At 44.4% G+C, this 26,493-nt stretch overlaps 1 protein-coding gene across 1 annotated transcript; it reads left to right on the top strand.

The window, feature by feature from the left end:
* The first annotated feature begins 305 nt into the window (after positions 1–305).
* ddx10 (DEAD (Asp-Glu-Ala-Asp) box polypeptide 10) lies at positions 306–6,527 on the top strand. Its single transcript, XM_084308994.1, has 2 exons — positions 306–747; positions 3,366–6,527. The coding sequence occupies exons 1-2, from the start codon at positions 468–470 to the stop codon at positions 5,645–5,647; spliced, it is 2,562 nt and encodes an 853-aa protein (XP_084165120.1). The 5' UTR covers positions 306–467; the 3' UTR covers positions 5,648–6,527.
* The last annotated feature ends 19,966 nt before the right edge of the window (positions 6,528–26,493 follow it).

Genomic DNA, 26,493 nt, shown 5'->3' with positions numbered 1-26,493 from the left:
AATGTATCTCTTTCTGAATATTTACTCAATCAATCAATCAAAAACTGGGCACGCGGATCAATGAGAGATGTATGTGTTTCTACACGGACAAACTCATTGTTGCGATCAATGTTTATTTCAGGTAAAGCTTGGATTAGCAAAGAACCTCTTCCGCAAAGTTTTAGTATATTTTTTTCATTTTTTCGGGAAACGTCTGAATTCCGCGTTTGTCCAAATATTTTATCACACGCTCTGCTAAAATATCGAATTGTTTATGGAAAATCTAAGAAGGGGAATCTAAGTTTAGAAGATAACGTAACTAACGCACCTATTAACTAACGTAAATCACGTAAGCAGCGTTGTTGTAGCCAGAACGTCGCACGATTAACACGTCACGTTTGGTCGCATGCATGTATGTTTCTGCTGCTCACGCTGTCTGAAATCATAAGACGTGTTCGTTTATTTCGCAAACTATAAGACATTAAATCATGGATAAGTCACGGATACAGAAGTCCGCCTTCAAGACGACGAAGAATTTAGTGGATGAGGATCTCGAAATCAGCGACCCCGTGGAGAACTTCGAGAAGTGGAAAAAGAGATACAACAAGATCAAAGCACGAGTCAAGAAGGATAAAAAGGAGACTGATAAACCAGACTGGCAGTTGGAGCGAGACCTCATCCAAATCCTTGTCAGTCAATACGACCAGATCAACGCCAAGGATGCTGTGAAGTTTAACGATTTCCCCCTCTCCAGTAAAACATTGAAAGGTGAGACACGCAATTAGATTCGATTCAAATGTTTTGACATACAGCAAAAGAAGTTGGCATCCAACCAGAGTGCCATGGTAACAGTGACGTGCATTAATAACAATACAATCACAATGGTGATTAAAATGGAATATATAATACATGAGTAGTACTATTGAGTACTCGTCGGTTGTGTGACAGTAAAGGGTTAACCTTCTGTCGTGTGGCAGTGAAAGGGTTAGCCGGCTGTTGGGTGGCAGTGAAAGGGTAACCTTCTGTGTATTGTCGCAGTGAAAGGGTTAACCGTTTTGTAGTGCGGCAGTGAAAGGGTTAATGCTAATCTGATACAGTATTATGTACAGTGATACAGGTATACTATGGTAGTAAGTCATACTGGTCACATTTTAAACAACAGCAGTTGACAAAGTGCTGAACAATTTACACAAAAATACAAGGTACTATACTCAAACCATATCAAACAATTAAAACGTATATAATAGGCCTACATTAAAATCACATTAAAACTAAGCGGATGCTCTGCACAAGTGATTTAGAAGGCCAGGCTGAATAGATGGGTTTTAAGCAGCGATTTAAAAGTGGCAAGTGACTGAGCAGACCTAATATTATATTAGCAGGTAGACTGTTCCAGGTTTTTTTTAGCCTTGCTCTGGGGACGTCCAGGAGCATCTGGTTAGAGGACCTCAGACCTCTGGACGGGGTGTGGAAATGCAGGAGATCTGCAAGGTAGGGAGGCCGCAAGGCCATTCAGGGCTTTAAAGACAATCAATAACAGTTTAAAATCAATCCTGCACTGGACTGGAAGCCAGTGAAGGGGGCGGATAGGACAGGTGTTATATGTTCTTGCTTCCATGTGCCAGTCAGGAGTTGTGCCGCAGCGTTTTGTACCATTTGTAGGTGGTGTAAGGTGGACTGCTCTAAACCTACATAAAGGGAGTTACAATAGTCGAGCCGCGAGGTAATCCGTAGTGATGGCGACTTGGCGAGTCACTTCACAACGCTTGAAGTCCATTCGTGACTGTGCCTCGAGGTACCATTTCTGTTATATACGTTAGGAGGATACACATTTATTTGTCTTTCCCAGTACTCCAGGGGTTCTCCAACACAAAGAAACGCATAATGAATTCCTATGTCAACACAATGTGAAGGGATAGTAAATGTCCATTGCGTTTCGTTGCCTTATACTTCAAATTGCGCACCAACCCCGAAGCCATTTCCTGAATCAGTGGCCGCGGAGCGAGGCTTCGGACGTCATCACATACGTCACCGATACACGCCTCGATACACAAATATTCTTAGATTACTCGACACAAGCATCTATGCCTCGCTTCAAATGACACATCACTAGTAATCAGGGCGTAGATTGCTCTCTCTAGGCCTTTAGGGGGAAGATAGGGTTTAGCTTTTGCCAGCAACCTGAGCTAGAAAAAGCTAGCTCTGACAACAGAGTTAACCTGCTTCTCAAGCCTGAAGGAGCTATAGAATAGAATAGAAATCCTTTAATCGGGGTGCTCCAGTAGCACACCATGTTACCGCGCTGCGTCGCGGGACTCCGTGCTGCGTCACGGATCTGGTTGACTCCGAGTTCGATTCCCGGACTCGCCGTCATTTGCCGAATGTCTCCCCCTGCTCTCTCTCCCGTTTCACCCTACAACTGTCGGTCATGCTTGACCAGAAAAGCGATAAACGCTAAAAAATAAAGTAAAAAAAAAAATCCTTTAATCATCCCGAGGGAAATTCGGCACTACAGATCACTCACATTGAACAACAATAAACATTTAGTAGGTAGTCAATGGGACTAAAATAAGAATACAAATATAATAATATTAAAAATAAGAATAAAATAGAATAAAATACTGTCTGGGATATACATTCTGGTATGTATATACATTCTAAAATCTTAAATATACAACTATCCAGCCAAAATGTAAAGTGTCCAGGAAGATTGTGAGAAGTATAAAAAAAAAAATGCCCACCCTGTGCTCAGTGATGCAGTGAGGTGCGTTATAGAGTCTAATGGCTGTCGGAATGAAGGACTTCCTGTGCCGTTCAGTGTTACATCTAGGGAGTCTTAGTCTTACACTGAACGTGCTCCTTCTTTCAGCCAAGTCTGTGTGTAGTGGGTGGGAGGGGTTGTCCATGATGGCGTGGAGCTTAGCAAGGCTCCTCCTCTCCGCCGCCACCGCTAGAGACGTCAGGTCACCTCTGGGGTAAGATAGAGGGGTTTAGACGTCAGGTCAGGTCACCTCTGGGGTAAGATAAGAGGGGTTTAGACCGTCAGGTCAGGGTTCACCTCTGGGGTAAGAGAGTGGTTTAGACGTCAGGTCTGGGCTCATATCTGGGGTAAGATAGAGGGAGAGATAGACAGGCAGGTGTTGCATAATTGTAATTGCAGTAGGACACATTGATTGTGATTGTTATATTTTGAATGTACTTGATGTATTGTGGTTAATGTTATGTGTTACTGTCTGTCTTTTTTTTATGCCATCAGGGACCAAGTGTTCTGTGCTTTTACATGTTATCCCTTGGATTTGATGTCTGCTATATCTATGAATAAAATCAATCTATCAATTCAAACACTTGATTCTTAACACTGTAACTTTCTACTTTCTTCTACCCAGGGTTGGTGGAAGCAGAGTATCGACAACCTACCGAAATACAGAGGCAGACGATCGGCTTCGCTCTGCAGGGGAAAGATGTACTCGGTGCTGCGAAGACCGGCTCTGGGAAAACATTGGCCTTTCTCATCCCTGTGATGGAGTGTCTGTACCGTCACCAGTGGACGGCCATGGACGGCCTGGGGGCCCTCATCATATCCCCCACCAGAGAGCTGGCCTACCAGACCTTCCAGGTGCTCCGCAAGGTGGGCAAGAACCACGAGTTCTCAGCGGGACTCATCATCGGCGGGAAAGACCTGAAAGGCGAGTCGGAGCAGATCCACCGGACAAACATCGTCATCTGCACCCCCGGGCGGCTGCTCCAGCACATGGACCAGACTGCCACCTTCCACGCCTCCAACCTGCACATGCTGATCCTGGACGAGGCGGACCGCATCCTCGACATGGGCTTCGCGGAGACCATCAATGCCATAGTGGAGAACCTCCCCAAGACGCGTCAGACGCTGTTGTTTTCAGCCACGCAGACCAAGTCGGTCAAGGACCTCGCCCGCCTCAGCCTCAAAGACCCGGAGTATGTGTCGGTCCACGAGAAGGCCAAGTTCAGCACGCCTGCCACCTTGGAGCAGAACTACGTGGTGTGTGAGCTCCGTCAGAAGGTCAACATGCTCTACTCGTTCATTAGGAACCACCTGCATAAGAAGATTATAGTCTTCTTCGCCTGCTGCAAGGAGGTGCAGTACCTGTACCGGGTCTTCTGCCGGCTGCGTCCCGGCACGCCCATCCTGGCGCTGCACGGCAAGCAGCAGCAGATGAAGAGGGTGGACATCTACAACGACTTCATCAGGAAGAAGAACGCCGTGCTCTTCGCTACCGACATCGCGGCCAGGGGCCTGGACTTTCCCTCCGTGAACTGGGTGCTGCAGTACGACTGCCCGGAAGACGCCAACACGTACATTCACAGAGTGGGGCGCACCGCCAGGTACAAGGAGGGAGGAGAGGCCTTGTTGGTGCTGATACCCTCGGAGGAGAGGGGTATGGTCGCTCGGCTCCAAGAGAAGAAGGTCCCCATCAACAAGATCCAGGTGAACCCGGACAAACTTCAGGCCGTGCAGCTGAAGATGGAGTCCTTCCTGGCGCAGGACATGGAGCAGAAGGAGCGAGCGCAGCGCTGCTTCATCTCTTACCTGCGCTCTATCTACCTGATGAAGAACAAAGACATCTTCGACGTGTTAAAAATCGACCTCCAGGAATTCGCCCAGTCTCTGGGCCTCGCCGTGGCTCCAAGGGTGCGCTTTTTGTACAAAAAGCAGAAGCAGAGCACCATAGAGGAGGGAGAGAGGGCGCAAGAGCAGTCTGAGGAGGAAGAGGACCCTGAGATAAAGAGGATCATGGTCAAATTAAGAGGAGGAGATCCCAACACAGAAAGCCAGAGCTCGGATGATGAAAAGGAGGCAGATTATGACGGGCAGGAGAAGGAGCCAAAGACCCTAAACTTTGGCGGTGACGATGAGGATAATCTGGACTTGGACCTGCTGACAGTTAAGAGGAAAGACGTCTTCAGTCACACGGTGGTTGAAGAGGGTGGAGAGGGTAATGATGATGAAGATGCAGAGATATCCCAGAGGAAAATAGAAAAACGGACAAAGATCAAAGTGGCCAAGAAGGCGCTAAAGAAAAGCTTCCAGGTCAACACCAAGATGACGTTCACCGAGGAGGGAGCGGCTGTGCAGCAGTGGCCACCCGCCCAGCGGACAAGTGCACTGAACCACGAGGAGGAGGATGAGGAGGATGAGGAGATATCGGGTATCAACGTGGAGAAGGCCAAGGAGAGGCTGCGGCGTGAGGACCAGGAGCACGACAAGGTGGAGTTCACCCGCAAAATCAAAGAGAAACACAGAGAGAAGAGGCTGAAGGCCCGGGTTGGTAGAAGGGAAGCCACCAAGCAGGATAGTGAGGAGGAGGAGTCGGAGGAGGAAGAAGAGGTTGTGGCATACCTGGACAATGACGGTGAAGAGTTTGACCCCAGCACACTGCCCGACCCAGACAAAGAACGACCTGACTCGACAGAGGAGGAGGAGGAGGAGCAGAGCACCCCGGCCCACAGCGCGAGGAAGCGCAGCCACACTGACAGCAGCGAGAGCAGTGAGGAGGAAGTGGAGGAGCCAGTAAAGAGCAAGAGGGCCAGGCGCCAGCACACCATTCCTGCCGCCCAGCCCCTAGACACGGGCCTCTCCCTGGCTGAGGACGAGGAGCTGGTCCTGCATCTGCTAGGGAAACGGAGCTAGACGGCCGGGCCCAATATAGGGGGGACATTTAGGGGAGTCTCTGGAGACCATATTAAGAGAGCCTGTGTTAACCGTGCCCCCTTGCATAGCTAGATCTGGGAAGTGTGTTGAGACAAAACATGCACTATATGTAACCTTTTCATGGAAAGAAATCTCTAGTAAATCAAACATGACAACCCTGCCAACAGCAACACATCAAACATGACGACCCTGCCAACAGCAACACATCAAACATGACGACCCTGCCAACAGCAACACATCAAACATGACGACCCTGCCAACAGCAACACATCAAACATGACGACCCTGCCAACAGCAACACATCAAACATGACGACCCTGCCAACAGCAACACATCAAACATGACAATCCTGCCAACAGCAACACATCAAACATGACAACCCACCCTGCCAACAGCAACACATCAAACATGACGACCCTGCCAACAGCAACACATCAAACATGACAACCCTGCCAACAGCAACACATCAAACATGACAACCCACCCTGCCAACAGCAACACATCATGACAACCTTGCCAACAGCAACACATCAAACATGACAACCCTGCCAACAGCAATACATCAAACATGACAACCCTGTCAACACATCAAACATGACAACCCTGCCAACAGCAACACATCAAACATGACAACCCTGCCAATATATATATATAGCCGGTTGGTTAAAACTGGCACATTTACAAAAATGTTAATTAATGTGTAACTGAAGTGATACACATAGTAACTGAAGTGATACACATGGTAGCTGGACTGATACACATAGTAGCTGAACTGATACACATGGTAGCTGAACTGGTCCATAATTATTTGGACAGTGACACAATCTTCACCATCGTGGCTCTGTACACCACCACAGTGGACTTGAAATGAAACAATTAAGTACAGACTTCCAGCTTTAATTTGAGGGTATTTACATCAGAATCAGGTGAACGGTGTAGGAATTGCAACAATTTCTATGTGCCTATATTATCTAAAAAATAATTATTAGACAATTGGCTGCTCAGCTGTATCTATAAAGTTATGGAAATTGTGTTGATGTTCAAATATTTAACACCAAATTAATACTTTTCTCTTGAGGCCTAATATGTAAGACGTGTCCTCTACTGAGTCTATACTTCTATCAGAAAAATAGAGGCCTAACATTTACTTAGTTTTTCTCCTAAAAATCACATTGTCTCAACCTTCTCCCTATAGGTCCAGCTGGGCAGGGGGTGTGGCTTAACTGTCTGGAGCACTGTTGAGCCATGCATACAGTTTTATAAATATAGAATATCTCACTTGAGGTCACTCATTAATCAATGTCTTCTCTGTGTTTATATCATTATTTCATGCGATATGGAGACACTTCATTCAGATGTAATGAAAGCCAGAGGAACAGGAAATGCCTTGTGACTCCCATGTTGTAAAGACTTGCTGACCACAGTTGCATTACATTCACCCACTTCCACCAGAATCAGGTTACAGTATATTACAGATTATATAGTGTCCAGGGCCGAGAACGGTACTTTTAAAATGTAATCCATTACAGTGACAAAATATTTGCTTAGAATTGTCATCTGTAATCTAGTCCAGTGGTTCTCAAAAGTGGGGTCCTCAGGGGAGTTCCAGGGTGTCCCCAGCTAAATGAGCAATAGTTTAATACCACTAATATTTGAATTACTAGAAGTTAACCCAATGAGAGAATATGTAAAAGTTACATGTATTATATAACTATTCTGACCATAGGTTTCACTCCCCATCTATTACATTATAGACTGTTATGGAATTATGGATTGGAATTCCATCCAACATCTAATATCTTCTCGGATGGGTGTCCCTGGCTTATTATATATCAATACCTGTTATGTCAATTACTTTTTGATTGCTTTACCTCCAAAAATTGAATGTGCAATTAAATAAATACATTTAAGTGTGTAATTTGAATGCTATCATTATTGTCCACTTGAGTAATCCATCCAATCATCGACTATTTCTCCAAAAGTATCTGTAATCTTATTTCAGTAATCTATACAGTATATATGTCGGTTACCCCTGACATGAATCTTGGGTGAACCTCAAATACAAAGGATTTTAAACGTGAGTGTTGGAATAAGAGTGCTTGGAGGACATCTACTGGTAAACATTTTTACAATCAACCGAATAACACATCCCCTCCACTCAAGCAAGCTGTGTTTTTTATGGTTAAAGGAACACGGGCTACTAGGCTAACCGACCTTGTCCGCTTCCATTCATTGTGCTAAGCTAGGCTAACGTGCAGCCAGATAGATTTCTACTGAACGCAGAGGAAACTGGTATCTATCTTCTTGTCTCTCTGGAGAAGACTATAAGCTAATTTCCCAAAATGTTGGCGTGTTCCTTTAACTCCTCTTGGAGGCGTGAATTGTTATGTGTGCAGAACTTGTCACCAGTGAGTCTTCACATTCTTCCCCTGGAGAAGGAGAGCTTCTCTGTACTTCCCTGAAGTCTGAGTTGCATGTGTGTGATGTCACTAATCGTTCAAACCTATCATGGTTCAATGTGGTGACTTGATTGATACCTTTAGTTTCAGCTACACGGCAATCTGAGTAGGTATTGACATGTCCTGAAAGAATATAAGCTGCTGACTTGGAATTCCTGGTAAATATCAAAGGGTGCTTGTTGCCAATGTGCATATTCATAGATCATCATCATTCATATAGAGTAAAGGTGCAGAGATGCTGCTCAGACTCTTTCAGTAGTTTATTTAACATGTTGGTGGAAAAAGCATTTCTATAAATAATTATTCAATATAGAACATTTGGGTTTTTAATTACACCTGGATTTTAAATAGTGTCTGGAATGGTTTTAGCTTTTAGTATTTGACAAAAGCATAACAAATTACAATTTTCATTCAGTGTCAAGGATAACATGACACAGTCCAGGACTTATTTTCATCATGGTCCCTGCTGTTACTGGGACAATACAATACACAAACGGATACAGATATTTACAAGGAAACATCTTAAAAATACCTTAAATAGGGCCTGGGTTCAGTACTAGTCAACATCACAATGTTTAAATAGAGCCTGGGTTCAGTACTAGTCAACATCACAATGTTTAAATAGAGCCTGGGTGCAGTACTAGTCAACATCACAATGTTTAAATAGAGCCTGGGTTCAGTACTAGTCAACATCACAATGTTTAAATAGAGCCTGGGTTCAGTACTAGTCAACATCACAATGTTTAAATAGAGCCTGGGTTCAGTACTAGTCAACATCACAATGTTTAAATAGAGCCTGGGTTCAGTACTAGTCAACATCACAATGTTTAAATAGAGCCTGGGTTCAGTACTAGTCAACATCACAATGTTTAAATAGAGCCTGGGTTCAGTACTAGTCAACATCCCAATGTTTAAATAGAGCCTGGGTTCAGTACTAGTCAACATCCCAATGTTTAAATAGAGCCTGGGTTCAGTACTAGTCAACATCACAATGTTTAAATAGAGCCTGGGTTCAGTACTAGTCAACATCACAATGTTTAAATAGGACCTGGGTTCAGTACTAGTCAACATCCCAATGTTTAAATAGAGCCTGGGTTCAGTACTAGTCAACATCCCAATGTTTAAATAGAGCCTGGGTTCAGTACTAGTCAACATCACAATGTTTAAATAGAGCCTGGGTTCAGTACTAGTCAACATCGTCATCATGTCAGACAATGTTTAAATAGGACCTCGGTTTAGTACTAGTCAACATTATAAAACATAAAATATTCCTTTATTGATCTCCTTGGGGAAATTTGGGTGTCATATAGTAGCAGGGGGGAGGGGAGGTACAGGTATGGGCAGGGTAATAGAAGAAGACATAAATATAGGAAATAAAATTAAAGCTGAATATAAAAATCAACAGTGCAAACAAAGATGCAGATGAGGGTTATAAATATAATTATATACTATTGGTTATAATATACGCTGCAATAAGAATAATCTGAATATATACTATGAGTAAAAGTGTTACCATTATTAATGAATAGAATGTTGTAGTAACACAAGCACTTTCTCCTCTGTCCCTGCCATCATTCTGTCAGAAAAACAGACACAATATTATTTGTTTATTGGCATCATCTTTCAACACAATTCAAAGCTTCACACCAAAGCCATGGTATCATTATAATCACTCTGCCTGTTCTACATTTATTGTCCACTTGATGGCACCGTAGAGCACATGAACCACCATGAAGCTTCGGCACATGAGTGAAGAAACTATTGGATGGAAAGTTTCAATGCTTCATGAAGCTTCATCTTGCCATCACTAGCAAGCATTGCACTGGCCTTACCATTGCATCTGGCTTGCACCAATTTCAGAACCTTAATGGAAGGAGATTTTGGATTATTTAATGGGGTCTGTAAGTTCAATTGATAGTATTTATTGAAATTGGAATTTGGGAAGCAATTTCATCCACCCTTAGTTTATGATAGTTTAGGGTTACAATTAGCATTAAGGTTATGGTTAGGGTTAGAGTAGGTTTATGGTTATGGTTGAGGTTAGGGTAAGTATGGGTTAGGCAGGGGTCTAAAGTACTTGAGTAATTGTACTTTGTTACAATACTTAAGTACTGTTTTGGGGGATTTGTACTTTACTCGAGTATTATTCGTTTTGTGTACTTTTACTCAATTACATTTCAGGGGGAAAAAACATACTTTTTACTCCTTACATTTAAAATGCAGACCTATAAGTACAAATCTCGCAGGTCCAACAATTTTAATTAGTATATTTGTTTCTCTGGCCAAACTAACGTTAACGTTATTAATCCTGTGGCTGCACTTTATTTAAAAACAGCCAATAAATGGAAAATGAACCCGCCCATACTCAAAATGCATACCCAAATTAACCCGCCCCACCCATACCCATACCCAAATTACACCACCATCATCCAGTCCATCCTCACCCTCTCCATCATCACCTGGTTCCCTGCAGCCACAGTCAGGGACAAGGCCAAGCTGCAGCAGGTGATACGCTCGGCGGAGAGGGTGATCGGCTGCTCCCTTCCCTCCCTCGAGGAAGATCATGGCAAACCCCGCCCACCCACGTCATAACCTCTTCACCATGCTCCCCCACGGCAGGCGGCTACACTTAGGTCCCGCCATGACTCAGTTTCTTCCCCTCAGCAGCTCACCTGGTAAACGAGTCAGGTGTCCCCCTGCTCCACCCCCCTCCCCTCTATGGCGAGCTGCTAGGGCTGGACTTTTGGACTTGAACTTTGTGCTGCACTCACTGTATATATATGTCCCCAACCACTGCACTTTATGGTCTTATCGTTGTCTCACTGTTCTGTCCTGTTTTGCACTTTATAACTATTTATTATTATGTTATTCTTATTTGTGAAAAAAATCATGCACTGTAATGTCGAATCACGTTCCATTTGTAGTATATCATATGGTGAATAAAGTAATCTGAATCTGCTGATTGGTCCTTGTGCAAGACTAGAAAGCAGGGATCTTTGTAAAACACCTGCTATCAGAAGAATAGACAGACTGTCAGAGTGACAAGCTACAGAAGATGGCCACAAACGATAGTACGAGTGATGAAGAGGACGAAACGGTTGACGCGGACCGTACGGACAAGACGAGCACCCATGGCCCCATCTCCATGAAATGTTCTCTTTGGCTGAAAATCAAGTCAAATAGTTGAAAACCATTTTAAATTCTGCACTACGCTTACTGAGAAATGTCCACTGTAAGCTTGTTAACATTTTGTAGCAATGCTAGTGGAAGCGAATTGGGTCAACTAGCCAGTATCTGGTTTGGTAAACTGGAAAGCTGAACCCATTTGTTACCATTAGCATTGCTATGAAATGCTAACAAGCTTTCAGTGGATATTTTCATTAACCACTAACCAGTGCAGATTTTAAAATGATTTTCAACTGTTTGACAAAAACCAATGTCGAACCCCATGTATAAAAAAAGAAGAAAAAAAAACTAAACCCTTAATTTTTTCCAAGGCTGTAGTTTGGCCAACTTTACAACTGGATGCTGTGATGTGAAATTCGATGGAGAAGTGCATTAAATCATTTTAATGCAAAAAAGTGTCCTCTGTTCTTTAATTTCAGCATTGTCTATCGCAGAACACAATCCATTGTGGGCCGAGTGTATGCTTGGTTTCATTCCAGCCTTGCCTAAACACCAGCTGATGATTTCACTAATTGGCTCACCTCTTCAACTAACTCACCTGGTGCAATGTGTAGTTAAAATGAAAACTTGGCCCATGATGGAATGAGTTTGAGACCCCTGGTCTATCCATTGCAATAAAAAAAGTTTTTACACAGCCAGTTCCCTGGTCTTCGTCACATTTAGCTGGAGGTGGTTCTACCGCACTATCGCAGAGTCATCAGAAAACTTCTGAAGGTGGCAGGACTCTGACCGATAGTGGAAGTCATTGGTGTGTAGACGGTGAAGAGGAAGGGAGAAAGGACTGTCCCCTGCGGGGCCCGGTGTTGCTGACCAGTCTGTCTGACACACAGCCTTGTAGGCGCACATACTGTGGTCTGCCTGTCAGATAGTCAACAACCCAGGACACCGGGGAGGCCTCTACCTGCATCACCTCCAACTTCTCACCCATCAGCCCAGGCCGTATGGTATCAAAAGCACTGCAGAAGTCAAAGAACATGACTCTCACAATGCTCGCCAGCTTGTCCAAGTGAGTGTAGGCTCGGTTCAGCAGGTAGATGACAGCGTCCTCTATATCCCCAGTCGGGGCTGGTAGGCGAACTGGAGTGGGTCTAGGTGGGGTTTGATTGCCAGGCGGAGTTTCTCCAGGACCAACTCTCCATGATTTTCATAATGTGAGAGGTTAGAGCCACCGGCCTGTAGTCCTTGGACGTGCTGGGACGCGAGCACTTAGGGACAGGGACCACACAGGAGGTTTTCCACAGTGTCGGGGCTTTCTGCAGGCTCATATTGAATATGTGCTGGAGCACATCACACAGCTGAGAGGCACATGCTTTGAGTACCCTAGGGCTAACGCCGTTGGGACCCGCAGCCTTGCTCAGCTGTTTATCTGGTCACCTGGTCAGCAGAGAGCCACACTGTGGGGGTCTCAGGTGTTGGGGGGAGGGGCGGGTTGTCGAGCCGTGGGGGGCAGACAGGCTGCACCAGGGGGGAGGGGGGGGAGGGAGCAGTCGGGGGGAGGGAGAGGGTTGCTGGAATTGAGAGCTGAGAGGCAGGGGAGGGGTGGACAGGGGGGGGGGGGGGCAGATACTTTAGGTGGGTTCACTGGAGTGCAATGCTTGCTAGACCAGTAAGTATTATTTCTAGTGTAATGGCTGACCACGAAGAATTATTAGTTTTACGTTTAAGTGGTGGTAAATGTGTTTTTGTGTGAATATTGGGCCTGGAGAAATGGATCAAATAGACTATGAGATCAGTTGAAGATATGACGTCCCAGCTTCTGTGTGTAAAGGACGGGCCCATTTTATTATAAAACCAGGGACAAGCGCCTCAGCTATCCATTGGCTGTAGATATGATAGATAGATGCAGCGGATTAGATGCATTCTGCATTCTAAGAGAAAATGACCGATCTAAATATTTCAAGATCCTGACCACAAAGGCTGACCACATGATATATTATAATAATAATAATAATAATAATAATAATAATAATAATAATAATAATAATAATAATAATAATAATAATAATAATAATAATAATAATAATAATAATAATAATAATAATAATAATAATAATAAATAATAATAATAATAATAATAATAATAATAATAATAATAATAATAATAATAATAATAATAATAATAATAATAATAATAATAATAATAATAATAATAATAATAATAATAATAATAATAATAATAATAATAATAATAATAATAATAATAAGCTACATGTTTTATGTCAAATTAAAATAATATGCAACGTGAGAAGACTCAACTGGCTGCCCTAGACTCGTAATATACTTGTGATTTGGAGGTTCCTCTCCCATCAGCTTCCCCGTTACCAACAAGGTCTGCCCTACATTTTCAAAAGCCTATGTAACGAACTGGCTCAAGCTCGCAACAAGAATGTGGGAGACACAGGCACAATTTAAGAAATAACAAAAGATTTATTCAAACTAAACTAATCAGCAGCAAATATATATGAGTATCAGTGTGTGTGCAGGGTGTGGATGTAGTATATGTACAGCATGAGTGTTGTAAGTGTAAAACAAAAGCATCAACCAAACCAAACAAAGGACCAAATGTGTGGGGAGTTCGCCAGAGAGCAGAGGCAGCCTCTCTCTATTAACCTGCCTGGGACACACCGGCTAAGAAATGACGTAAACACCATGATCAGAACCGCAAAAAGAAATTTCATCAACGACAAAACTGAGGAAAACAAAAACAAACCCTGCGAACTTTGGAAATTACTCAATAATCAACTAGGCTGCAGTAAAAAACTTAAAACCAGATTCTCAAACATAAACATAAAGACGGACAACACGCTCATCACAGACAAGCTGGATGTAGCCAATTACTTAAACATCTTCTTCACAAACATAGCCACAACACTGGTAAACAAACTACCCTCCCACTCAGGGCATTATGGGGTAGAACACATAGTAGCATACTACAAAAACCTAGGGGTCCACAAAGACGACTTCAAACTTGAAATGGTAACAACCGATGAGGTACTCAAAAAATTGAGCGCCCTCCAACCTAACAAGGCCACTGGCCATGACAACATACCCTCCAAATTCCTCAGAGACGCAGCAGCCGCCATCACCCCAGTCATCACACACATAATAAACCTCTCTATAAAACAGGGGCACGTCCCCAAGGACTTCAAAATTGCGAGAGTGACCCCTCTACACAAAAAGGGCAGCAAATTAGACCCAGGCAACTACCGCCCTGTTTCTATTCTTACCTCCATCTCGAAAGTCATGGAGAAAATAGTCTACGAACAGGTCGAAAAGTACCTGGCGGAAAAAAACCTAATCTACGAATTCCAATCTGGCTTCAGAACGTCCCACTCCACTGACACATGCCTCCTCTATTTGAACGACCACATCAAACAAGAGGTGGACGCTGGCAAATACTGCGGCATGGTCATGCTGGACCTACAAAAGGCCTTCGACACTGTCAATCACTCCATTCTAATGGACAAGCTAAAAGCAATTGGTTTTGATAGCCTATCAGTGAGCTGGATGCAATCCTACCTGGAGGGGAGAGAACAGATGGTAGAGGTAAACGGTACTCTATCCCCCCCCCTCACAGTGAGCTGTGGTGTTCCACAAGGAAGCATACTAGGACCGCTACTCTTCCTAATTTATGCAAATGACATGTCGTCAGCCTGTGACTGCAACTTGTTCCTGTTTGCGGACGACTCAGCCCTGCTGGTCTCTGACAAGAACAAATTGCAGGTTGAAAAAACCCTCAGCACGGAACTAGGCAAAATCTGCATATGGCTCGCTGATAACAAACTATCATTACACATGGGCAAAACAGAGTCCATTCTCTTCGGTTCAAATAACAAACTCAGCAAGACCGACGGCTTCTCAGTTACAGTGGGTGACAATATTGTCACAAGGAAAGACGAAATTACCTACCTGGGTTCCATCCTAGAGGCAAATCTTTCCTGTGACAAAATGGCATCCAATGTAATAAAAAAAAGTCAACCAACGAACTAGATTCTTGTACCGGATCTCCTCTCTGGTAAACAAGAATACCCTGAGGACTCTGGCAGGAGCACTCATTCAAGGGTACTATGACTATGCGTGCACCTCATGGTACCAAAGCACCTCAAAGGCGCTTAAAACAAAATTACAAACATCACAAAACAAACTGGTCAGACTACTACTTGACCTGAACCCCAGAACCCACCTCACCCCTGCCCACTTTGCCAACCTAGGATGGCTTAGAGTAGACGACAGAGTACAGCAACTTGCAATGGGCCTGGTCTACAAGATACACTATACGACCGGGGTGCCCATGTACATGTCAAAATACTTCCCAAAGGTCAGTGAATACCACAACCACTACACCAGAGGAAGCTCAACAAATCATGTTAAACCCAGATTCGGCTCAAACAAGGGACTAAACACGTTTCGCAATTATGCCACAACAATGTGGAACGCCCTACCCAAAGCTGTAAAGGAATGTGAATCCCTGCCCACATTCAAAACCGCCCTTAAAGAGCACCTACGGGAGGCTGCAATTCGAAACTGGCCACCGTAAATGCCCAAAACCCCCACCACCTCCTAATAGACAGTCTCCTCCCCACCGCATGTATATATTCCCTCCCCGCCGTATGTATATTCCCCTCCCACCCACCCACCCCCTCCTAATGTACAGTCCCCTCCCCATCATATGTATATACTCTGTCAGGATCTAGGGGTAACAGTACTGTATATTTGAATACCGCCTATGTCACAAATGTATCAGTACTAAATACCTATATGTCCCTATGCCATAAATGTCATGTATGTTATGTATGTCATAAATGTCTATATGAATTGAAAATGGGGGACCCTGATGGAAACAAGACAAACGTCTTTCTCAGGTCTGCATCCCCTTAACAATTGTATGTATTGAGCCGTACTGTATTGTACCCATTCTGCAATCTGTTAAATAAAGTTTTCATTCATTCATTCATTCATTCATTCATTCATTCATTCCCCAATTAACCTGACGAGCCTTCCCCAGCTCTGCTCTGCCAGCCAGAGCAGAAAAAGACAACACAATGTGGGGGAGGGTCGTCACATCCCCTCCCATAAGACAGGGACCCTAGGGTCACTGTTCTCAACCCCGACATTGTATTATCACACAAGCTTTAATACAAATTATATTTCCCAAAATAGTGACAGCTGAACAATATGGTCGCATAGACATGCCCGCCAACTCCCCATCCAGCCACTCAGCCCCAGCCTCAGCAACTCCGGTGCGCCAGAGAAGCCCTTTAACACTTTCAGTGCCACGCCTCCGGTGCCCCGGAACCCTGTTGCGTGCCACGGTGCCACCACCCACTTCAATGACAGAGCTCTCATATTTGCGAACGCATAAACTATATCTTAAATTATGGCGTGTCTAATATGACCGTCGCTTATCAATGAATCAATGACTTGTTTGCAGTCAACATTGTCGAAACGGATTTTTTATTTTTATTTTTTAAACAGTTAATTTCCGTTTACTTAGAGTGTACTTATGCACTCTATAGAAGCGGGCTGAAAAATCTATTATCTTATTTCCTGATCGCACACACACACAGACGGCACATGCTGATATATAATAATAATAATAATTATAATAATAATAATAATAATAATAATAATAATAATAATAATAATAATAATAATAATAATAATAATAATAATAATAATAATAATATCTTAAATTTATATAGCGCCTTTCAGGAGACCCAAGGCGCTTAAAATATATATGTGAAAATAGCTCTGATTATCCCAAGACTGGTAAAATAGATTCCTTACCTCAGATCAGATGTTCTCCAAAAAAATTATTCCAATTCCTGATCGCCATTCCAAATATTGATCACATTTATTGATCCAACGCTGGGTACTGGAAACACACATTCTCTGCTGTTCTGGTGGTGGGCGATTACTTGGATCGTCTCCGGTTACTTGTCTGACAAGTAAAATGTGGAAGCAGGACTTTTTTTTCTCCATGCGTTTCATTCAATCCAATCCAAAGGGGTGCAGTACCATCCGGAGAGACGATAGGGGGCGGTATTTCCCCTGTTCGAGTTCAGACAGATCCCCACTGGTAACGTGAGGCTAGATTGATGAAAAATGAATGGAAATCGATAATAAAAAAAATAACGATTAAAAACGAGATCTCTCGTCGGTGGCACTCAACGGTTGGCATGAACTAACGAGAAATCTCGTCACTGGCACTCAAAGTGTTAAGAGAAAGGGAGCCCCAGCCTCAGCAACTCCGGTGCGCCAGAGAAGCCCTTTAAGAGAAGAGGGGTTAGTAACCGGAATGGGCAGACAGACATATTTATACACATGGGTGAAAATTAGGATTTTTATATATATTTTTTCTCTTCCTCTCTCTCCATGTTCACTCCATTCTCCTCTTTTTTCATCTGCTGTCTGAGCTGCTCCTCTCTGCTGCTCCTCTCTGCCACCTCCTGTCTGAGCCTGGTCAGCTCCTCCTGCACGGCCTGGTTAACATCAGCTCGCTGCTGCTGGAGACGACCAATCTCAGTTTCTACATGCTTCTGCAGGTTATCCAGCTGTCCTTGCAGCTCAGTCAGCTTGCCCTCCGATTGGCTGAGGGAGGTCTTGAGGGCAGAGACTACCTGGTTGTGGCTGAGGGAAACAGACAACGGGACAGCGGGCACAGGAAAAGTAACATTCTCTCGTGTTACTGCACAGGCTGGCAACACGTCTGGGTTACACTCATCCTTATGTGGCTCTCCCACCAGCGGTGCCGAAGTACCCACTAATGAAGGTGGTACGTCAGGACAGACACGTTTACCAACCAAGTCATTTCCTAAAATAACTGCCACTCCTTTAACAGGCAACGAGGGCCGAACTCCCATGGACACCACCCCCTGTACCAGATCTGAGGAGAACATGAGGTTATGAAGGGGAGCCGACACAACTCATAACCCCATCCCACGAATCCGTACATCACGACCGTATATGATTTGGGTGAAAAAGGCAATGCTGATCCCACAATAAATGAATCCAATGCACCGGTATCTCACAGGATTTTAACAGGTACAATGGAATCACTTATATATAATATAAGGGGAATAACCATTTTCAATTCCTGATATTGTAGCTGTTACTGTCGCAGGTCTTGTACGCCACCTAACTGCATCAATGGCATCAGCCTCGCTACCAATACGAGCAGGGTCTCACCTGGCCATTATTTTTCATTTGGGAACTCCGCCTTTGCTCTGCGACTAGGGCACTCATTCTTCCAATGACCTTCCCCCAAACAATAGTGACAAACTCTGCTAGGGTCTGCCTTACCACGTGAACCCTCGTATCTAGGTGAGTAAGCCTCCGACCCTCTCCCAGACACATCGGCAAGCGTATCCTGGCGATTTCCAAAGTACCTCTCTCTGCGACCCCCATCACCTGAAACAAAAGGACCAGTAGAGACAGGCCTTGGGAAACGGCCCCCCAGAAAAGGACCCCTACCCTTGGACTCAACATGACATTCCTCAGAAAAAACAGACTTGTGCGTCAAAACAAATTCATCCGACAAAACAACCGCGTTGCCTATCTCCACAACTTTACGTTAATTTAGATAGATGACCACGGCATCAGGAACACAATTTTTTTTTATTCCTCCAGGAGGATCATCCGTCTAAGCCGTTCTCTAGACTCTGCTTTTTGCGTTGTGCACCATCTGTCAAACAGGTTCTCCTTCTCTCTTCCAAACTCAACATACGTTTGTCCCTCAGACATGCGATAGCTTCTAAAACGCTGACGATAAGCTTCTGGGACTAATTCATAAGCCCTCAAAATAGAAGCCATCACAACCTCAAAGTCAGCACTTTGTTCCAAGGACAGAGCAGAATAAACCTCCGTGCCTTACCAACCAGGACACACTGCAGCAGCAACATCCAAACCGTATTAGGCCACCGCCCACCTCAACATGGTTGCCACCCGTTCAAAATGTGGAAAGTATTTATCCACATCCTTCTCCAAAAAAGGAGGCGTCCTTTCTAATATTTTTGCCAACGTCAAAAGTTGAACGTGACTCTGAATGCACAGAACCTGCCTGCAAGGCAGCATGTTTAAATTCCAGCTCTTTCAGTTTTACCTGAAGTTCACGCTCTTGTTGTCTATCCTTAAATTCTAACTCTTTAAGCCTCAATTCAACGTCAACACCTGAGAGTTGTGGAGACACTGAAGATAAATAAGGTTCCTCTACCTTAGTCACAAGCACACCGTCCTCAATTAGTATAGCCCTCAAAGCATCTATGGCACTACTTTTTAAACGTTTCTCCCTGCTAGTAAGCTCAATATCATAATGCACAGCAAGCTTCAGAATCTGATCCTTGGTAAACCGCTCTAATAGCTCATCAGAAGGGTCTTCAATAAAATGTTCTATGGTAGCCATCTTTTAAACAAACTATAGCATAGTTAACAAACTATAGCACTAAGACAATTTCCATTAAAGAACCATCAAAGAACCATTTAAGCACTGCTGAAGCACCGCAAATGGCAACCAAGAGAGCACCAAGACAACCTCAATTTAAGAGAGAGAATTTTCTTTTTATATATATATATAGCAATAGACACCACCCAACCAGTAGCATACCACCACTTTCACAAAATACAAGCAAAAAACATGGTGAGCAAAACTTCCTGAGTGCCAATCCCTAACCATATCATTTGTGTATTTGAGCAACCCTGGTTCCCTACCTATCCTTATGACTACCTTAAACCTAACCGCCTTCTTTGAGGCGTGCCGGGCTCAAGGCCACTTTAAATGCTGAACTCCACAACCATAAGCCCAAGGCATAAGGTCTGGAAGCGTACCCTTGACAGAGCCCAAAGTCTCCACCCAGGATTACCTCAAAACAAAAAAAGGCAAAATAATAAAGTAGTGGACTGTTGGAATTACAATACAGCTGGCCCACTCGGTGCCTAACTAACCAGGGTTACTCACCAACACTTCAATACTCACCATGTGCTGCATGTCCACAAGAGAGAGGATTCACCACACTCCCCAGCCATCACAAACTAAGGTCAATTTGAAGAGAAAAAAAAACCAACTTAACAATTATAATTTCCAATTATGCACCTGAATCTCCCCCATTCCAAGACATATTCAATTTCAGCCAACATATAGTTTCCAGGTTACTCACCACACTGGAAGAATATGAACCAAATGCTGAAAACAAAAACAATGTTTTACAAACAATTAGGGTCCAAATTATTATCATACATCTCTTAATACCGGATTTATTCTTTTGAACGAGCCCCCACTTGTTACGAACTGGCTCAAGCTCGCAACAAGAATGTGGGAGACACAGGCACAATTTAAGAAATAACAAAAGATTTATTCAAACTAAACTAATCAGCAGCAAATATATATGAGTATCAGTGTGTGTGCAGGGTGTGGATGTAGTATATGTGCAGCATGAGTGTTGTAAGTGTAAAACAAAAGCATCAACCAAAGAAACAACCAAACCAAACAAAGGACCAAATGTGTGGGGAGTTCGCCAGAGATCAGAGGCAGCCTCTCTCTATTAACCTGCCTGGGACACACCGGCCCAGGTGTGCCCCAATTAGCTGACGAGCCTTCCCCAGCTCTGCTCTGCCAGCCAGAGCAGAGGAAGACAACACAATAATAATAATAATAATAATAATAATAAATCAAATTTATATAGCGCCTTTCATAGAACCCAAGGTCGCTTTACAATCAGGACAAAAAATAGGGCAAGGAAAGTAGGGGGGGAGGGGGAAGAGGGGATGAGGGAAAGTAGGGGATAATGGACCTAATTTAATCTAAAACTAACTGATGGGGAAAGCCTTGGTGAAGAGGTGTGTTTTTAGAGCGGATTTGAAGGTGTCCAGGGTTGGGGCGTTGCGGATTTCGGGGGGGGGGAGAGTTCCAGAGGGTAGGGGACGCCACGCTGAAGGCTCTGTCCCCAAAAGTCCGTAACCTGGTGCGAGGGATGGAGAGGAGACCTAGATCAGAGGATCGTAGGTTCCGGGATGGAGTGTACTGGTGGAGGAGATCAGACAGGTACCGGGGGGCGAGGGCATGGAGGGATTTGTAGGTGAGGAGCAGGAGTTTGAAGGTGATGCGGAACCTGACTGGAAGCCAGTGGAGATGGATGAGGGTGGGGGTGATGTGCTGCCAGGGCTTGGTGTGAGTGAGAACCCTGGCAGCTGAGTTCTGGACATACTGGAGCCTGTCCAGGGCTTTGCTGGGTACCCCGAACAGGACTCCATTACAATAGTCCAACCGGGAGGTGACAAATGAGTGGATCAGGGTCTCCGCCACAGAGTCTGAGAGTGAGGGTCGGAGACGGGAGATGTTCCTGAGGTGGTAGAAGGCAGACTTGGTGACAGATTTGATGTGGGAGTGAAATGAAAGTGTGGAGTCAAGGGTGACGCCCAGGTTACGGACTTCGAGAGACGGGGAGATGGAACAGCCGTCAACGTGGAGGAGGAGATCTCCAACCTTCCCGAGCAGTGCCTTGGGGGCCACAACCATGAGCTCTGTCTTTTTGCTGTTGAGTTTAAGTAATTTGGTTGCCATCCAGGTTTTTATAGCGTGGAGGCAGTTGACTACAGACTGTGGGGGGAGCTGGGAGGATGGTGAGGTGCTGATGTAGAGCTGAGTATCATCAGCATAACAGTGGAAGTTGAGTCCGTGGTGACGTATAATCTGACCGAGGGGGAGCATGTAAATGGTGAATAGTAGGGGACCCAGCACAGAGCCCTGGGGGACACCGTGGTTGACTGGGGCCGGGGGGGAGGATGAGCCGCTGACGCTGACAAACTGAGATCTATTAGTGAGATATGAATGAAACCATGACAGAGCTGTACCGGTGATGCCTAGGTTGTCGGAGAGGCATTTGAGGAGGACTGAGTGGGATATTGTGTCGAACGCCGCGGAGAGGTCGAGAAGGATGAGGAGGCTGATGTGTCCGGAGTCTGCAGCAAGGAGGAGGTCATTAGTGATCTTAATGAGGGCGGTCTCTGTGCTGTGATGTGCTCGGTAGGCTGACTGAAGGGGTTCGTAGAGCTCATGGTTGGACAGATGTTGATGAAGCTGGGCGGCGACTGCCCTTTCCAAGGTTTTGCTTAGGAAAGGAAGGTTGGAGATCGGCCGGTAGTTGTCCAGCACCTCAGTGTGGGGGAGGGTCGTCACACCTAGAAAAAGCTTGAAATATCAATCATTGTGAGTTATGCATGTCAAAAGATTCATTTAAATTGCATTGTGTGCATGCGCCATTGGAGACCTATTTCAAAACCCCTTTTCTCAGTTTTTCTCTGCTCTCAGACTAGAGGTTTAACAAGATTCAAATAAACATATGTATGACATCTGAAATCTGAAAAATTACAGAGGGAGACATGAGCCACAAACTGCTGGACACAACTGATTGTATAGAGTTAGTGTGCAAGAGCTGAACCAGGATGTGTCAAATAGGGGTTTGGGATTAAGTTTATGATTAGGGTTAAGGTTAGATTATGGTTCTTGTTATGGTTATGGTTATGGTTATGGTTATGGTTAGGTTAAAGTTAAGGTTTGGTTATGGTTAGAGTTGGGTTGGGTTAGGTTAAGGTTAAAGTTATGTTAAATTAGGGTTAGGTTACGTTAGGGTTAGGTTATGGTTACCTTAGGTTAAGGTTAGATTATGGTTAGGTTATGGTTAGGTTTATGGGTAGGTTAGGGTTAGGATTAGGTTATCATTAGGGTTAGATTATGGTTAGGTTAAGATTCGGTTATGGTTAGTGTAAGGGCAACCTAACAAGAAATGTTGCCAGTGAGGGAATACTGGGTGAAGCTCTTTCCTACGCGTGATGCTTGTTGATAATAAAATGATGTCTTCTCCTTGGTTACTGTTGAGAGTTTTTATTACTACTTGCGGTGTGGACAAATATAAGCATACAAAATAAACTCAAAAAGTGACTCAATGTAACTGAAAACAAACAAACGAGCACGGTAAAAAGATAGTGTGGCTTCCCTGTGATAATTACCCAAATTCCCTGCCGCTGCACACCTGTGAACCCATACATATAGACTGCACCTAAGCGCACATGAGCCCCGCCTCCTGAGCCCACTGCCTGCTAATTGGTCAACACTTTCATGATGACACGGTGCCTTCATACAGTAACATAAAGGCAGAAAATCATTAAATTGGCTACAACACTCCGGGCCCCAATTGATACTATATAAACATGTAACAATTCAATGCATGCAAGTGGTTGTAGCCAAGTGCGTAGTCCGCGTTGATATTTAACTCGTAGTGCTCAAAGTTCATGCAGTCCGAAGGAAAAAACAGATAATAATATAATGAGCTTCGTGTAAGTTCGTGTAATCCAGTAGGGTTAGTAACCCCAGTAATAGAAAATTGGCTTCAGTCTACTCAGCGTCCAATAGAAAGTAGATCTTTATGATCATGGAAACTTCTCCTATGTCCAAAGGGAAAAAATGGTTATTAATCTAATCAGCTTCCAAAAGAAGACAGATCTTGGTGATCGGTCGCTCCAGAATGTTATATTTGGTTTGAACTTTCACGGATCGCACAAGTCCATGTCTGTCAGGAAAGGTCTGCAGTACCTTGCCCAACAGCCAGGATCCACGAGGGGCATTAGAGTCCGCAATCATGATGATGTCCCCTGTGGCAAAGTTCCTCTTGTCCTTTGTCCATCGTTGTCTCTCCTGCAACAGTGGTACATATTCTCGAACCCACCTGTGCCAAAAAAGGTTGGAGAGGAATTGAACTTGCCTCCATCGACGTTTAGAATAAGAGTCAATTTTGCTGAAGAGCCCTGGTGGTAGGGAAGGTTTGCCCTTTAACAGAAGAATGTGATTCGGGGTCAAAGGTTCAAGGTCATTTGGATCCTCTGAGGCGTTCGTAATGGGACGGTCGTTCAATATGGCCTCTACTTCACACAGGAATGTTTGTAATCCTTCGTCGTCTAGATGTTGTTGATGAAGAACAGAAGTCAGCACCTTCCTGACCATGCGAATGACCCTTTCCCACACTCCTCCATGATGAGATGCAGCTGGAGTGTTGAAACTCCACTTTACTCCAAGATGAAGTAGTGAGTTTGATATTTTCTCTTGGTTTAGGTGAGTTAAAGCTTCTCTCAGCTCACGTTCTGCCCCAACAAAATTGGTGCCGTTGTCGGACTTAATGTGTGACACTTGGCCTCTTCTAGAAACGAATCTGCGTATGGCGTTAATGCAAGAACTGGTGTCCAATGAGTAGGCCATTTCCAAATGGACTGCCCGGCTGGCCATACATGTGAAAATAACTCTGTATCGTTTGATGAGGCTACGGCCTCTCTTCACCTCAAATGGTCCAAAATAGTCTATGCCGACATTTGTGAATGGTGGAAAGTCAGCTTGCAACCTTTCCTTTGGTAAATCTGCCATCTTTTGCTCGCCCAGCTTTCCTCTGTTTCGTCGACAGACAACGCAGGAGTTGAGTACTTTTCTGGCAGCCGCATTTGCTTTGGTGATCCAGTACCGTCTGCGAAGTCCCGAAAGCAGGTGGTTCCTTCCACAGTGTCCCAGCTGTTCATGCATGTGGCGTAAGATGAGAGTGGTGATGTGTTGACCTTTAGCAAGAATGACTGGATGTTTTATATCATCGGGCATTGCTCCTAAGTCTTCCTCCCACTCTCAAAAGTCTGTGATCCAGTACTGGATCAAGTCTGCAAATGTGGCTGCCTTTCTTTACTCCAGATGTTCCTTCTTTTAAAGCAGTGATTTCATCACTAAACTTGTCCATTTGACAGTATTGAATGATGGCTCTTTCCGCAGTGTCGATGTCTTCAGGACATAAGGTGTGACCACCCATTGTGGCTCTGAAACTCTTCATGTCCTCTTCCACTTTGTTCTTGTGAGTTATGTCAAACTCGGTGCTGCACAGAGCAGCTTGTAGTTCTTTTCTCCTTTGAAGCAGCACCTGCAGCGTCTTCCTTAGCTGAAGAAACCACGCAACTGAGGTCTTAAGTCTGTTCCATGAGTTTGTAAGGTAGCTTCATAATTATTGCCCGTAGGTTTGATGGCATGTTCATCTCAGACATATAGCTGATGTCTTCCATGGCATTACAACAGATGCGTAGAAACAACGAAAATGCTTGCAAAGCCTTGATATCCTCTGATTTTATAGGTACCCATCCAAACGCTCTCTCCATATATGCAGTGGCTATTTTCTGCTCATTTCCAAAACGTTCATGTAGAAGAGTTCTTGCCTTGTGATACCCCCTGTCGGATGGCATATGTTGACAGCTCTTTACCAGCTCTTTAGGTTGCCCTCTAGTGTACTGCTCCAGCTAGTACAAGCAGTCCACACTATTACGGGGCCACCGTGGACAGGGTGAGCAGCTTTAAGTACCTGGGGGTCCACATCTCAGAGGACCTGACATGGTCAACACACATAGACACAGTAGTAAAGAAGGCGAAACAGCGCCTCTACCACCTGAGACAGTTAAGGAAGTTCCGAGTATCGGGGAAGATACTCCAGTCCTTCTACTCAGGAGCTGTAGAGAGCATCCTGACCGGAAACATCACTGCCTGGTATGGAAACAGCACGGCACAGGACAAGAAGGCCCTACAGAGAGTGGTGCGCTCAGCCGAGCGTACCACGGGTATTGCACTACCCCCCCTGCAGGTTCTATACAACAAGAGGTGCAAATCCAGAGCCTGCAGGATAATGAAAGACCCTCACCACCCCAATAACAGCCTGTTTCAGCTGTTCGACGCCTGCGAACCCCAGCTACTAGGACAGAGCGGCTGAGGCTCAGCTTCTTCCCCCAGGCCATCAGAGCCATGAACAATGAACATTGAGTGCTCAGAACATTGAACTATCCACACACAAGCACACATGAACACACACACGACACGCACGCTGTGCACGCTCACACACGAGCAGCCACTTAACACTTTAACATGAGCGGGCACACACTCATGTCGCCAGGGCCGCCTGGGAGAAATGCGAGGCCCTGTGCGAGATTTAACGCAAGGCCCCCCCCCCCCCAAAAAGGTTAAAAAATAAAAATAAAAAATTATATATATATATATATATATATATATATATATATATATATATATATATATATATATATATATATATATTTTTTTTTTTTTTTTTTTTCATACAGTCAACATATTCTTAAATAATAGCGCTGCCCGAGGCGGGGCAT

This window comes from Notolepis coatsorum, assembly GCF_963971535.1.
Source record: "Notolepis coatsorum genome assembly, chromosome: 2".
Lineage (NCBI taxonomy): Eukaryota > Metazoa > Chordata > Actinopteri > Aulopiformes > Paralepididae > Notolepis > Notolepis coatsorum.
The sequence above is the reverse complement of the archived record's forward strand: the minus strand, read 5'-3'. Positions and strand labels throughout refer to the sequence as shown.